The sequence below is a fragment of the Vidua macroura genome, chromosome 3 (genome assembly GCF_024509145.1).
Source record: "Vidua macroura isolate BioBank_ID:100142 chromosome 3, ASM2450914v1, whole genome shotgun sequence".
Classification (NCBI taxonomy): Eukaryota; Metazoa; Chordata; class Aves; order Passeriformes; family Viduidae; genus Vidua; species Vidua macroura.
This window is the reverse complement of record NC_071573.1, coordinates 56,884,749-56,900,782: the sequence shown is the minus strand read 5'-3', so window position 1 is coordinate 56,900,782 and position 16,034 is coordinate 56,884,749. Positions and strand designations below refer to the sequence as shown.

The 16,034-nt window shown below is 35.4% G+C and overlaps 1 protein-coding gene across 1 annotated transcript in view; it reads right to left on the bottom strand.

The window, feature by feature from the left end:
* SYNE1 (spectrin repeat containing nuclear envelope protein 1) overlaps window positions 1-16,034 on the bottom strand; it is a 279,385-nt gene that overhangs the window by 165,135 nt on the left and 98,216 nt on the right. The window contains exons 30-40 of the mRNA XM_053974692.1: window positions 15,442-15,602; window positions 12,495-12,645; window positions 9,024-9,251; window positions 8,393-8,491; window positions 6,493-6,680; window positions 6,264-6,387; window positions 4,961-5,127; window positions 3,608-3,761; window positions 2,704-3,332; window positions 1,879-2,058; window positions 256-406 (exon numbers count right to left, since the gene is read on the bottom strand). Of these exons, the coding sequence (XP_053830667.1) occupies window positions 256-406; window positions 1,879-2,058; window positions 2,704-3,332; window positions 3,608-3,761; window positions 4,961-5,127; window positions 6,264-6,387; window positions 6,493-6,680; window positions 8,393-8,491; window positions 9,024-9,251; window positions 12,495-12,645; window positions 15,442-15,602 (2,232 nt within the window). The remainder of the gene's footprint in view (window positions 1-255; window positions 407-1,878; window positions 2,059-2,703; window positions 3,333-3,607; window positions 3,762-4,960; window positions 5,128-6,263; window positions 6,388-6,492; window positions 6,681-8,392; window positions 8,492-9,023; window positions 9,252-12,494; window positions 12,646-15,441; window positions 15,603-16,034) is intronic.

Here is a 16,034-nt window from a genome sequence, read left to right as displayed (position 1 = left end):
CATTTATGCTTTCCATATATTAAGAATCTGCATTGCCATTAACAACACATCAATAGATCTCCCCAAGATGCAAAAAAGGGCTATATTATTTCCTCATCATAATCTGTACAATTTAAACTCTGAACATCAATATGACAAGATTTGACAGTAAATTCAAGGAGCTTTAAACACAGATCAAGGGCATCTTTAAAAAAAAAAAATCCATTTAATAAAAAAAATCATTAAAATTCCTGAAAGGAAAATATATGTCATTACCTTTGCTAATGTTCGCCTGACATCTTCATGATCCTTCCATATGGATTTGGTCACAGAAACACTGTTAGCACTGTCTATGACTTTCATTACTGTTGACTTCAAGCTCTGATATTCCTTCATCAGGTTGATCAGAACACAGGACTGCTCCTTTCTGTAATATGAAAAAGCTGTGTTAGTACCACTTGCTGTCATGTTTCTGAAGGACAGAGAACATGGCATAGCAATTCACCATGGGAAAACCAGGATGCAGTGCTAAACATGAATTGGGCAGCCAAGGAAATATGGAAATTTTTTGTTTATAAATCACTGTCGATCCATCACAAAACATCCTGTTGAAGAGACCTGATTGTGAATTGCCATCTCATATCATATACTAAAGCAACTGAATTCAGCAAAAGAAAGAATTCAAGTTTCTTAGTTCCTAAGTTTAGCATCTTTTTGACTGAAAACCACATTATAATGATTGTGCCATTCACAGTTAATTAAGAAAAACCCTACAACTTGTTTCTTTAACATGGAGTGTTTTTTTGGGTAAAAGGAAGCCGAAATAAAGACTAAAGCAATGCATACTAAGGCCTGCCTATTTTGTCCTCCAATTGTCAGATGCATGCTGTTGGGACTAAAATGTTATATTCAACTTACCTCCCTTCTACTGAGAATAAATTAGCCTTCTGCTAAAAACAAGCCTAATTTCCTCCCCCCCGCCCCCCAGGAAACCTTATTTATGCTCAGGCAATGGACAGAGGAAAAAGACCTATTCAATCCGTTCCTAGTGTTTATACTGAAGAGACAGAAACAAAACTGATACTTTGGATATATGCAATGTCTATTTGTAAAACAGTGTTTTTCAATGAAAAGATTTTGGGAAACACGACATTGTCACAAAACAGGATCAACTGTTTTAGGAGCTGGCTCTTCTCTGAATGCTCCAACGAGCTCTCCAAAATAAGCAGGTTCAGGAGGGTCTAAAATTTTGTCTATATGAGAGAGAAAACATTGCTAGTTTTCTTTAAAGATGATAATCTTTAAGGCAGATCATCATGAGGCAGTTAAGACAAAGAAAATGGTATGATAAAACTTTCTCTGATTTCTTTAGCTTCTTTAGTTATCAACTTTCATTGATAAAACTGATCATCTGATCATGTGTCAAATACAAACACTGTAACTGATTACACAATAATGATTATTATAAACCTGTCCCTAGGGCAGACAGAAATACTTAAATTTAAAAATTATCTAGGACTGCTGAATAGGGAACTGTCAGAAACACATAACCAATAGGGAATGAAAATTTGTGCTAGAAGGAGAATATGTGCCAGCTAGAGTGATAGCAAGAACTCAGTGGAGAATTCTTATCTTTCAGAAAACAATTATATACAATATAGCATGTATGTAATAAAATGTATATCTGTCACACTGAGAACCTATCTGTGGCCTTATTAATAGTATAAGTACAACTAGTACAAATATTCTTGTTAATAATGTGTTGCCATCTTCTACTAAGTATTTAACCTACAAATCCTGTTTTTCACTGTAACTAATATAGCAAGAAGATAGTACGTGTAATAACTTGTCTCTTTCCCCATCTTCTCCTTTCTTAGCTTAAGCTAAAGTTCTACTTACTTTTCATGTATAGCTTTTTTGGTGTCCTTCCACAGAGATTCTAAGCGATTTATCTCTTTGTCACTCTCAGGAGCAAGTGTGATATCTTTTTGGACTATTTGTTTTGCTTTGTCCATGAGCCACTGAAGTTCATGCTGGTGAGAATTCAGTTCTTCATCTAACTGGTTAAAGATCCTCAATCTGTAAGTTAAAAGACCAGTTTCAAATTTACTCATCTTTACATGGTTGTTTTTTTTTTTTTTTTTTTTGATAAGATGGATGAGAAAGAAAGAATGAAACAGTTGTTCTTAGTGTTACTGTGCATAAAACTTCCTTTTCTAATATTTCCTACAATATAGGGATTTGGGTTTTTTTTCTGCTAGAACTAGGCTCAGAATGTGATTTTTTTGATACATATAATGCTATAAAGTCATACATATATATATGTGCCTTCACTTCAAACAGTCAACTGGAAATATATTCAGATATTTAGATTAATACTTTATTACAATAAGTGTTTTTAATTCCGTCATCCCATGTACAATCTTCAGTTCTGCAAGGTAGAAATAGTTATGTTATATGGGATTTCTAATAGCTATTTGGATCTCAGATTCATTTGGACAAAATACATTTTTGAGATGTAGACTTTCATGACTGTTCTTTCAATATAAAAGATTAGCAGTGTTTTGTGCATCCAAATAGTTCACTTCTTTACAAAATTTTATTAAGTAGATACATATGCTTGGCAAGAAATAAAGTACTCAGGAAGAAGACACACACATGCCTCCAATGAATCATAAAAGGTCTAGAGATTGCAATCAAGTGTGAAAGTGTCAATGCTTTTACCTTTGCTGGAGGGCTTGTAGTGTTGTCTCCTTCAGGCCCTCCTTGTCAGCCCTTTCCTCAGTATCTTCAATGCTCTTCAGCAACTGCTCTTTACGCTCCATGAAAGATTTTTGCAAGGCTCCAAGAGCTTCTGCCTCACTTTGTTTGGTTCCCAGCAGGTTTTGAACTGCATCCAGTTCCACACCCAGGTTATCCACCATAGCCCTGCAGGAGGTCCTCTGCCCAGAAATGCTGTGTTTCAGATGATATTGAGCCTTAGTAAGGGAACCATCCAAACTGATAGCATCAGATTCCAACTTGTTAAGATCCTTAATAACACCATTGAGTTCCTTCTCCAGTAATTCAGATTTAGCTTTATCCATATTTCCTGTTTTCTCCACGGTCTGCCTCAGCTGATGGAGCACTCCTGATACAGCACTATGGAGCTCCAGGAATATTCGCAACTGATCCAGGGCATCCTGCCTTTGGCTAGTTATTTGACTTGCCTCCTGGAAGATCTGAAAGCAATCTTCAGTCTTTCCCTGCAATGTCTGCTGGTCATCTGGGCTGCTGAAAGAACTCAATTTCTCTACATGCTCCTTCAGACTTTGCAACTCCTTTTTCTTACTTTCAACTTCCAATGAGTGGTTCTATGGGGAAGAAAGAAAACAGAGCTGAGTTTCTTCTTCAAATCAAGAGCTTAGTACTGAACTTACAAAGTGAAACAAGTACTACTGAGGAGTTTTCAGTAGGAAAAATTCAGGGTTACAATTTTGCTTTAAAACTGTAAAATAACAAGTCTATATATGACTTCAACAGCATATTGGTTTTCACACAAATAAATTACTTGCTAGTTCTAGATGAGTATATAGCCAAATGCACTGTACAATTTCTCCATCTTTAATATTTACATCCAGAAATTTACCTTATTGTGAGATGCAGCTAGTTGTTGATCAGCTGTGTTTATCTCTGTAGTGGCTTGTAGTTCAGCAAGAAATTGCTTAATCCAGTCTGAAAACCTGAGCAGGAGCTCATCAAACTGCCCATGCTCAGCAACAAGTGATTGAAGGAAGTTGATCCTACAGAAGGTCAGATGTAAATATGAAAGCACTTGATGCAATTTAATCACTTCCCAAAATCAAACCCACAGCTGACTGGCCAGCATCAAAATCAATGTCAGATGCAAGGAAAGTAGGAAATGTTACTTTAGTTTGCCATATTGATTTTTTAATTCTGGGGAATAACATAACATTTGAAAACACCTTTGGATCTTTCCTGTTTCCACTCTTTTATTTATATCAACAGTTAGAGGTGCCCCAAAAAACCAAGGTATGTTTTTCAAATTTTCTTTATGAGTGTAATCCCAGCAAAGACAATGTTATTGATGGAGTCTTGCCTATCATGTGAAACACTGAATTAGGGCAAGAGTCTCATGAATTTAGGTCTGGGGTGAGGAATTTCATATTCAACATCCACTGAAGTAGGAAAGGGTAAAGTCTGACCAGAAGAATGCAATTCAAAAGAAAAATCTGTCCAGAGGAGTACTCAGCAGAATTAAGTACCGAAGTACCAAGTCTAAACCTTAACCTTAGAAAAGACCTTGTCAATTACCTTCCCATTTCCCTTACACATTTCTCTACCTAACTTTCAACGTGATCATTATATTGTAAAACAATCATATTGACAAAGCACCTAGAAGATTATGGCATTGATCAGGATCTATTATTTAAGCTACATTATGCATGGTAAAATATGTGTGTTCATCATGGAAAGAATTGAAAACTAAATATACGATAACATACAGTTTCAAATAAAGGAGACAGTTTTTCTAAGCTTAACATGAACCAGCAGCCTAACAACTGAACATTTATAGTATTTATGGCAAATTAGAATTTCAAAGTGAGTTAAAAACTACAATAGTGTGGCTTTGCACAAAATAAAGCATATGACTGAAATAATCAAGAACAGATTATTGGAGATTTTGGAATTTACTTGGGAAGTTGGAACTGAGGAAATGCAACACTGCCTTCATTTTCTGTCCCACACTCCTTCAAACAGACTCTTCTAGCAAAAAAAAAAAAAAAATAGGGGGAGTATATGTCAAAAAGATGGCATCATAGATGTGTGGGATTCTCCACTCCCCATTCCTGGGAGTTCAGGGATTGGTATGTCCTTTGTCTTCCTAATGGTAATACTGTAAAAAACACGATTTGGGATTGAGCTTCCTCATCTGGATATTGATTACTTCAACAAGTAGAAAAGACTCTGAAGCACAAACCTTTTATCAACAATTTGTGGTAAAGCTTTCCACCTTTCATCCAGCTCTTCAAATTTTTCTTTTATTGTTTTCACACACTGCTTTGAAGCAGTTGGAAACAGCGACTCATTTAACTGTAAAAGACTCTCATAGACAGAAGTATGGGACTCAATATCTGCTCGCAAATCCTGGGATAACAATGGAACGAAAAGCTTTTAGTTTAAGCATGGCAACCCATTATGCAAAATAACAAAACCTAATAAAAAAACCAGCTACAGATTTCCAGTACAGTACTTTGAGTCAAGTGAGTGAGCTGAGGCAAATCCTTGGAGTAACTGAGGCCTATTAGGACGAGCAGGTACTCAACACCTCTCGGACAGCTAAATTCAGTAGGGATTCATCTAAGTTAGTATTTTTCTCTACTCCAGGACAAAGTGTGACTTTTCCATACAGCTTTATTGTATGATGGCAGTGGCTAAAACTGACACCACATTTTGCAATAGATTTGGTGTGCAGCAAGAGAATTGTGAGGAAATGTTGCAAACTGGCTCAAATAAAGCAAAACATGAAAAAAAAACAAAACCAAACAAACAAACATAACCCCAAACCAAACAAAAAAACCCAATAACAAGCAACCAAACGGCAAACTAATCCCCAAACAAAAAACACTCAAAAAAACCCAAAAAAACAAAAACAAAAAAAAAAACAACAACAAAAAAAAAACACTCAAAAAAAAAAAAAAAAAAAACCAAACCAAAACAAAACCAAAAAACCCAACCCCTCAATTAATTTTCCTTTTCTGCTTGGCTTCAAGGAAAGTATAAAAGATGTTACATTTGGCCAACTGATTCATATTAATCTAAAAACAAATGACAAAAATTCAAAGGGAAGGCATAATTTAGAATAGGATGAAAGTCTTGTGTTTGAAAAAAAAATCAGAACCAGACTTCCATTGTGATTTCAAAACCTTCGAGCATTTTTTCATCTGAGAACCTTTCCTCACATGCAAACAAAAGAAGTATTGCCTAATAAAGGCATTTCCCTAGAGAAGGGATCTTCTAACAAGGGGACTGATGTCGTTCCTTGATAAATAATAGGATATACCAAGGCACCTTTTTAATTTTTTCCTTAGCTGGCATATTATAGTTAAAAGTAATAGTGAAGTCATTGAGAAATAGCAAGTGATAATGTAATACCTCCTAGGAGATTTGCAAAGCCCCGAATCAGTTTGACTTGTCAGGCTATAATCAAGCAATTCCTTCCTTTAAAAGACACAGAAATAAACCAGAAAATGCAGAAGGACAATATTTCAGTTGAAACATACCTGCAGTGCCTGCAGTTCACCTTCCAGCTTAATTCTGTCAGCAGAAACATACTGCTCTGCAGGCCTGCCTGCAGCTTCGCACCCTTCCAACCAGGCCAGGAAGGCACACAGCTCCTTCTCCTGCCTAGCAAAATCACAACCTGGAGTTACCAAGTCATCCTCTCAGTCTCACACACTGAGCCCAGGAAGGTCTCTGTGTCCATCACAACAGAGGTGGGAGTTTACTCACTTCTGCCACTGAGCCAGAAGATTCTCTAATAAGCTCTGTTTCTCCTTAGCATTTTCCAGCACTTTTTCATATTTGTGCTGTAATGCTGTGACCTTTTGAGCAGCTTTTTCTTTGTTGGCCACCTTTCGGACACCGGCAGAGAGAGAGGCCAGAGAGTTGCTCAGCTTTTCCACAGTATGACAAAGGTCCTAGTGAAAAATAAAAGAAACAGAAGCCACACACATAAACAACAAAGTTATGGTAAAAATGGTGGGAAAAATTCTCTAGTTCTACTCATAAGTTTGAACTAATGCTACATCCATCAGATCATGAAGTCACTTCATAGCTGAGATATTGCTCAGGTCCACCCTAGGGGCACATGTTCCCAGCATACCAATGAACTAGATTGTAGTGGCTAAAGACTTCCCTAGGAACAGTGCTAAAGGGAAAAATCTCTGCAACAAAAGAGTCAGATTTCCTGAATGGGCATGCGACACAGCATCATCCCTGTAGGACAAAGCTCCAAATTCAGGAAAAGCTTGAGATTCCCTCATGTCTGTCTAAGAGTTGCTCTTATTTATATAGAGTAAACTCAAAACCACAATCCAAGAGGTGAGAACTGCTAGACTTGCAGCCAATGTCAAGACATGGGAGAAGTAGGGAAGAGTTACTTGGAACTTCTGTCAGCATTAGCTAAAGATTCTTTTCATAGAAATGACATCTAATGGGAACTACATTTTCCAATGTTGCTGTTTCTAGAAAGCTGGGAAACTTGTCCATATGAAAATTATTGAAATGTAGTACAGTGGGTTAGAAAAGCACAAAATTAAACCAATTTAAGTTCATGAAAGTTCCAGCTCACAGGTGTGCAATAGTAACAACAATGGTAATTGTTATAATTACAAGAAATCATATCTAGGAGGAAATGTTAATTATACAGGAACAAGCTGCTGATAATTTCACATCAAGGTATTTAATCACCATGATCCCCTAAAGAAAATAAGACCTTATAACAGCATACTCAGCATATTCATAATGTTTAGAAGTCAATAAAAATGGTGATTACAAATACCGTCTAAATAAATTCCCCGTATGTAAAATATTTTTCCTTAACTAGTATCAAGCTTTTTGAAGCAGACAGGTCAGGTCCCCCTTGAAAACAGCCTTTGCAAGCAGTTATGAATCACTAAGTTCAGAAGACATTGTATGCATTTTACTGCAAGACCAATATGACTAAAATTTTTTGTAATATTTTCTTAGAAAGAAAGGCTATACTTATTGTTGAAAAAACATATCAGAACTTACAAACAAAAATACTACACCAAATTCCCTGAGATGGGATTATTTGTAGCTTGAATACCAATCCAATACTCGTTTTTCTTTTGTAATGGACTGAACCAAATCTCCAAATACTCATGGATTCCTAGCATTACAGATAAAAGTTTCCAAGTTGAAACTCTGTCCAGTCTCTTCATTGCCCAAGAAAAACTATTTCCAAGGATGTATTTTCTTTAATCACAGATTACCTATACCAAAACCCAAGTTTCATGAAAACCTTAGAGGAAAAATGTCCAATAGACTTGTTTCTTATCTCTTGTTTTTCATAACGTTTTAGATGCATCAAGTTAAATCCAATAACCTGAAGGACTAAGTGGTACTTTTAGGTTTTCTTTCCCCCTAAATTGAGGAAGAAACTTTCTAATCCTGTCTGAAATGGTGACAAGAAATAGTTGAGGAAGTACTTAAACCTTCTCTGAGGCTGCCCACCCAGACAAGTAGCGCCTGCATCCTTCTGCCTTTGCCCTGATCTGTGTGGCATCAGGCAGCCCCTGGTCTGGGGGTTACTGGCATTTCTGTAAGGCGACCAGTGCGGCACCGTGTCCCTGGGCTCAGGGCCAGGAACAGCTGGCCACATGCTCACCGTGCAATCCTGAAGGGCTGTGTATGTTGCTGCTGCTGAAGAGCATGATGTGAGAGGCTCAGCTAACTTAGCTTCAAATTCAGACACTGACTGCTGCACCTATAAAAGAAAAAGGCAAACCAGAAGCTAAAACCAGCAGGAATTACATAAATGATTCTTTAAATAACATCTTTTAAATGTTTCCTGCTAAGAGAATTTTATATCCTAAGCCTTTGTAGTGCTGAGTGCCTTTTGAAGTTAAAAGATGCTAACATGCTCAGTTCCTTCCAGCTGGGGCAATAATAATATTTAAATTATTTTTTACAACCTCCTTTCAACCAAAGAATAATGTTAAAAGTGTTTATAAGAAGTATGGATGTGGTTCAATAGTGCAATATCCAGGAGAATCACATAGGTTTTCTAGAAGACAACATAATTTTTGAGTGTGTATATTTTACTGTCTTTCTGAGGCTGCATTTTAGGTAATTCAAAACACAAATTTATGTATCTAGATCTAGCAATTACCTTACAAATCCCCTTTATTTATTTTAGTCTATCCTGTTACAATATGCATTTTATAGTCAATTTTAGAAAAATACAGAGTAATTCTATGAATTGCTGCAAACAATCCATTAGATTTTTCATAGTCTACCTGTTTAAGACTTTCTTCATATTTCTGCAGTGCTGATGCATTCCCTGTGATTGTTCCTTCCAGTCTCTGTGCATGATCTCTCAGTTCTTCCCAATACCTTTTGACCTGAGTCAGTTTGGCTTTAATATGTGCACGTTCTCCAGAGGTAACAAACTGGGAAAAAGACTTGGCTTCCTCTTCTAGGTTTGAGATTCCAGTTATTTTACCATCTATCTCTTTATTAATAACCTAAAATGTAAAGCAATAGTGAAAAGATTCAAAATAAGTTTTTAATTATTAGAACAATATTTTCCAATTCCCTTTTTCTCTATGCTACAAACATCCACCATCAAAAATTTACATAACAGGAGAGTTCATTGACCACTTGAAATAACTAGTTACCAAAGTCTTTAATATGACCTCTGAATACCCTTTTTCTTTTTGAAACTATCTCTGGCAAAGGTTTAAAATACATTCTAGGCTACCCTAGAACCAGTGTGTATGAAGAACAATTAGAATAGGCTGAGGTGCATATTTTCAAGAAGACATGATGGTTCATATTTTAGCATCTCTCCTGTCACAGGAGAGTAGTACAGAAATCTCTTTAAGATTAAAAATAAACAGAAGATGGAAAACATGACTGTGTCACTGAAAAAGTATTGTCAAGGAGCTGAACCCTAACAGTTGGTTGGTTATGTTTAATAGGTTTTCAAGGACTTACCAAATAAATGCCATGATTAGAAAACAGAGAGATGATTTTCCTTTTCTAATTTAAAATACTATGGTATAATAAAGGATAAATTCAATTAGGTCATAAGTTAGGGTGAGTGTGCCCTTAGGCAGAAGATTAAATAAAGAACCATATTACAGTATAATTAGGAAATCATTAAACAAGGATAATAGTGTTTTTTGGCAATTTTTTATCTGTCTGGTACCTCAATTAGTAAATGCATAAAGACAAACTTGCACTGGCTTTACATTTCAGCAGCTGCATGACAACAACTGTCTCCTATTATTTTGTACTTGTCTTATTACAAATTAGAGGCAAACTTGGCAGCTACATCATCCAAAATAGAAACATATAGTGTTTCTCATTCAGTGGCTGTTTATTCAGTTGTCACCAATGAATTTTTTGCACCAATGAAGATTTTTTTTCACAACAGGTTTTTATTTTTTTAATTATTGAAGATGTATCATGTCCATGGAGCTCTCAAAAGCAATGGACAACACCCATTGAGAGAGATTTGAAAGATCCAAGTGAGTTCTTTGAAATTGAAATAGGCAATAGCATTCTCAGATAAAAAAAACTTTAGGATATGTATATACATGAAAGCAACCAAAAACTTTCTTGAAAATGCACTCTCAAAGCATAGGGAGTGCCCAACTTCTAATACAATAGTGATAAAAATATGCTTTTTTTTGTCATAAAGCCATTATAAAGCTCAGGAGTGGCTTACTGCAATATTCAGTCAAAAATTAGCAGGGTGACTGTCAGAAAAAAAATGTGGTGCTGTAAGAATTTATAGTTTCTCTTTATGCAATATATTCTGAATTAATTTGGATTATAAAATACCTTTTTTTTTGCATGAGAACATGTTGCTGAGGAAAAATACTGGATTTGCAGCCCTGAAGCTGCAATTATCTAACAATGCAGCAGATACAAATGAGGCAGTGCTTTCTCACTCCTACGCTATTCTGTTAAATTCACTCAGTTACATAAAAGAAGGTGGATAATTGAGGCTTTCAAACTCGCACTGAGTCTGCCACCAATGGTAACTACTTGTGATAACTGCCATTCTGTTCCACCAGGAATTTCAGAGAAATGTGTAGGTGAAAATCTGGCTCTGCTGAAGTCACTGGAGCTTTGCAATCAGTGTCACCAAAAACAGACTATTACCACTACCATGTAGGATAATTACATTCAGCTGACCCCAGGCTTTTTATCTGGTCAGCCAAAGGTGTCAAGGAGCACACTATTTTTTTTTTTTGTAATTTGCCCTATGTTAAAATGTTCAGTGTGGTGTAGTAGAAATTATATACTAAGTAGGCACAAAGCAATGCTGCTCAAGCAAATCTCTGGCTATGTCCATGCATTGGAGGTGGGATGACACATTTCACATATCGCAGCTCATAAAGCTCATTAGTTCACCTGAGGTACAATGATGTTCCCTGTGCCTTATGTGGAGGATTTTCTGGATTATGCCTGTTCATTCAGGTGTTCATAAACATCATCTGCTGACCATGGTGCTTAAATGTGTAAGAATTATGATGGAATTTTCAGAAACTTTCAATGCAGTGTAAAAATCACTGTTTATCTGCATCTACAGTAAGGAACAACCTTTCTGGGAACTTGGTTGGAATAGGCTACTAGGACTTAAGAAGGCTCCATTTATACAGACAAGAACTGACACACTGCAATGCAATATTAGCATCATTTGATGCACTTATTTTCTGTCTTAAACACTGGAATCCTGTCCACTAATTATTGAAAAGCAGGACAACACTATAATATATGCCAGTGGAAAAAGTGCATACATATTATTTCATAAGGAAACTGTTTTTGAATTGCTGTGGTGATGAAGCAAGAATTCAAACATTGTTTTGTTATTCAATGATGAAGTCAAGAGATTTTATTTATTTAGTCTTTGTAAAGTTGTGAACAAATTAAGAACAGGATAATCTGTTGATAAACTGTTTCTGTCACATGAAACAAGTGCCTAATAGGATCCTTTGGAAATAGTGTGAAGCTGGTCTGCAAGCAGCTGCACACCTGTGAACCTCCTGAAGAACAAGGAGGTCACAGAAAAAAGAAAATGGCAATGTGCACTGCCTATTGAAAAACTCTGTACCCTTAGAAACAAGACATTCCAGAGAAGGTACATTTCCATTTGTGGAAGGATACAAGGTCAGCCCTTGAGATTAAATGCTTGGAGACAATATGCAGCTCAGTCAGCAATTTGAAACTAAACCACTGTGTAACTACAGGAATGTACATGGAACCAAAGACAGTGCAAATACAATCACAGTAATTGTTATGCAGGTTTTCAAGCTGCCAAGAGCAATAGTTTCTTTATTAGTTCAGCATAAAAGATACATAAATCAAGTTATAACTTTAGCTTACAAGATTAAAATCAAGTTCTATAGCCATTATCTGTTGTATGTTAAAAAAAAAAAAAAAAAAACCCACCCAACTTGTATTTATGTAGCTATTTTGTTGAGATTACCCAAAAATAAGAAGGGTATAAATCATGTTTTTAACCATACACACAAAGACTTCATATATGTAAACTAAACACTAAAAGAGAAGGCAGCCTGTAAGAATTTTCCTTTAGTTTCTATAAGAGATTACTGCTTGATATATTAATGTATTAAATGTGCCATCATTTCATCATGTATTTTTGAAACATGTAAAATGCCTCTTTTCTCATTTGGCCTCTACCAAAATAACAGCTAAATGGGCTTTTAGTACTAAATGTAACAAGAACTAATCACCTTGATTTGGCTGATCTGTATGTCCAAAGGAGATGATGATGTTTCCAAAGTTTCCAGTTCTTTTTCTTGTTCAGCTATCCAGTTGGACAGAGCTTCAAAATTATTGCCAAAATGATCCCACTTGTTTTTCACCATTTCCATGCTTTTAATACTAAAATTAACCAAATCAATTAGAGAGAATAAACAGTTTAATATAATGAAGCTGCCCATATTCTTGCTAAAATAAAAATGGAACTTATTCAATCTGCAGGAGAACTTTTAAAAAGTTCTCATTTTAGAGGATCAAGTTGCGCATCTAAATTCAAACATGGTTCTCTCTTAGACCATGCACCAAAAGTCAAACAAATGCATTAGCAAGAGAGGGGACATCAAGAGGTAAAAGAAAGTACAGCTTTATTCACCAGCTGTACAAGAATCTCATCATAGTGGGAGGAGAAAGGAAAAGGAACATCAACAGGATGAAATTTCTATGAAATAATATGGAATGATGATTACATCAGAAATCTCATAATTTAGATAACTGAGTGCATAGATGTTCATAGCTTAGTCCCTAGACCAGAATGATTAAAACCAGTGAAATGTGGACATACACACAGTCACCAGTGCTTGACTGCTTTATTGATCTTGCTTTTTTATAACAGCAATCTCCGCCTCTTATAGGAAATTCATGTTTGCTGTGGCAATGATTTCCTATCAAGCCAAAGAATCAACAACAAATGTGACTCAGCTCCCTCAGAGTTAGTAGCTTTACATTATAGGTGTATTAAACAGAGACAGATTATGACTGATTTTTCTATGTCTAGGATTGCAAACAAAGCACCCATTTTTTTGTTACAAGTAAGAAGGCCATTATACAAGGCCTAACAACATCAACTTCCAGTATACAAGTTTCTGCTCCTTTCAAGTAATTGAAACTAGTGCTAATGTAGGCCCTGCACACAGCTTGCAAAACACACATTTTCTATTTCACTGACAATATTAAAGTTTCATCATAAAAGTTTGAATATTACAAAATTTCAAAATACATTTTCCTTCTAAATATAGCCTAAAAACCATTCAGTGGTAAAAAGTTCTTAACTTTTTTCCCCCTCATTAAAGCTAGAGGAAGCTTTAAGAAAAATGTAGCCTAAAAATGTAAAAGTTGACCTTTTTATTTTTTCTTATTTATTTTCAAAATTAAAAAAAAAATAGGAATGTCAACAGCCATTTACTGATAAGAGTGTATGCAAATTCAAGTTATTTGTAGGAAAACAATGTGCAAAAATATTTCATTCAAATCTAGCTCATGAAAATACAGCTGGAAATCAGAATCCAAGAACCAAATCAGTGGCACAACTGCTGTTGCATGTCTTCGTTGGAGTTTCTTTAAGAAAGCCACAGACTGTAAAGAATATAACCCCAAACACACTGCACAGCTCTGCATGATTGCCTTGGAAGACAGATGGGCTAAGTTGTTGCAGTAGCTGACTGTGAAGAGCTGCCCAAACTTTTCTCTCCTTTTCCTGTTCACTGGCACACTATGTAACTTAGGAGTTTGGAATAACTTCACTTTAAATTACTCGGCCAAGATTTTTATTGACAATGCAAGTTAAAATATAACTCTTACATACTTACTATGAGTTCTGTAGATACCCTATACATTGCTGTATGCATTTGCATCTTTTACAGAAGGTATTTGGCTTTTTACTATCTGTCACACTACCACAGACATTCTGTATAATCCATACATTCAACTAAAACCTATTTCATATCTACACTGAAAGGGTATATCAATGATGACTTTTATTAAAAAATAAATTACTTTATTTAAAAAGCAAATATTCATTGCTGGAAAGACAAATTTCTTAGATTGAAAAATCAAACTAGTTTTCTCTCTTACCATGGAGAAAATAATGTGTAAAATATTTAGTAAGAGATGGTAGAATTTGACTGCAAATCTCTCTAGCACTTCATGTTGGAGAAAGCATTACGTAAATTGTCAGACCACCATTTGCTGCACAGGCTAGTTATTTTGGTTTATAGCTGTTCTTTCACATCAGGAAGAAAATACACTAAATTAAAATCAGATTAGCATGACAGTAGTCATTATGAGGAAAAAATCCCCAGTTGTCTGGGTATTGCCCTTGGCTCGTATTCTGTTCAAGGTGATGGTACCTGCTTAATCTTATACAGTAAATTATTCAAGGGAGTAATTCCAGTAAGACAAAATATAAATGGCACAGGTATCTATGACTTGTGTATCAGATCTACAGTATGCAAAAATTCTGATTTCATACATACATACGAAGATATCTGTATAGGGATAAAATGAGAATAGCAACATTCTGAATCTGAGTAACAAGTTCATTAACTGAATTACTCACTTGAGAGAAGGGAAGAATATTTTACAAATACAAAAAGCTACAAATATTAATCAAGCTTTCCTTGGAGCTAGAACCTTTCATTTTTAAACAAAATCTGGAAAATGATGCCTTTGTTTTTTTTGGCAGCAGAAGCAGCTTTTGATAATGCCCATGAAATACAATATGGGCATTCAGCTAAGATGAAGGCACTTTTTGACACCCCTATAGAGAAAGTTGAATACTGAAAAATGAGGCGAATGTGGTAAATGTGCTGCTGTAGTAGTCTAACTGAGATTTTTCTTTCCCAAAGAGTCCAATACCCCAAGAATGAGCTCAGTTATCCTTTCTTCACAAGACTGGGGCTTAAAGATAAATGACAGGTTAAATGTAACTAACTTTTATGAACTACATATAATTAAAAGAAAACAATTTGTTAGTTTGCACACACTCTTTTGACATATTTGGTACCATAATTTGGTTACTATGCCAGAGAAAGCAGTAAGTGACAGAGCTGATGAGACAACACAAAATGCTGACAAGGTAGTCTAGAAATCTGATACAATCTTAAAGTGAAGAATAAATATTAGGACTTGTTAAGAACATACTCTTCTTCAAGAGTAACTTCCATTTTTTTCACTTGTTCTTGGATTGATTTGGCCTGATGCTGAAGGGACTGCTTGTTCTTTGAACCAAGCTGTATCTCAGAGGAATTCTTCACCAAATTCTCAGCCTGTACTGCCATTGCTTCAGTTTGTTTAGAAAGTTCCTGTAAGGATGCAATGTGTATTAATACAATCATAGAGTTTCATATATTTACACAAGAAGTATTTTTCCTCAACATTAATGGTTGGAAAAAAGTACCCATGTCCTACATGTCTATTCTGAATGTGTAAATACATAAAAACAATCTCTGGAGAAAGTTAATTTCATGTTGCATTTAAGAAAAGTCCATTTGACCAAACCAGATTGAATTAAATTTATCAAGGGATGCTGTATGTACAAAAGTTTTTGACTCAAAAAATCAAAGTTTCTTCTACAGCTCTTCAAGTAATTTATTTTTGCATTGCAGAAGATAATAATACATCTTTACTTAATTTTTCAATCCCCACCATTCACCAAGAGAGTTTTGCAGTACCTCATATTTTTTATTTTCACTTTGTTTAGCCATTATTTTCTGTCACAAACATTAAACCCACAC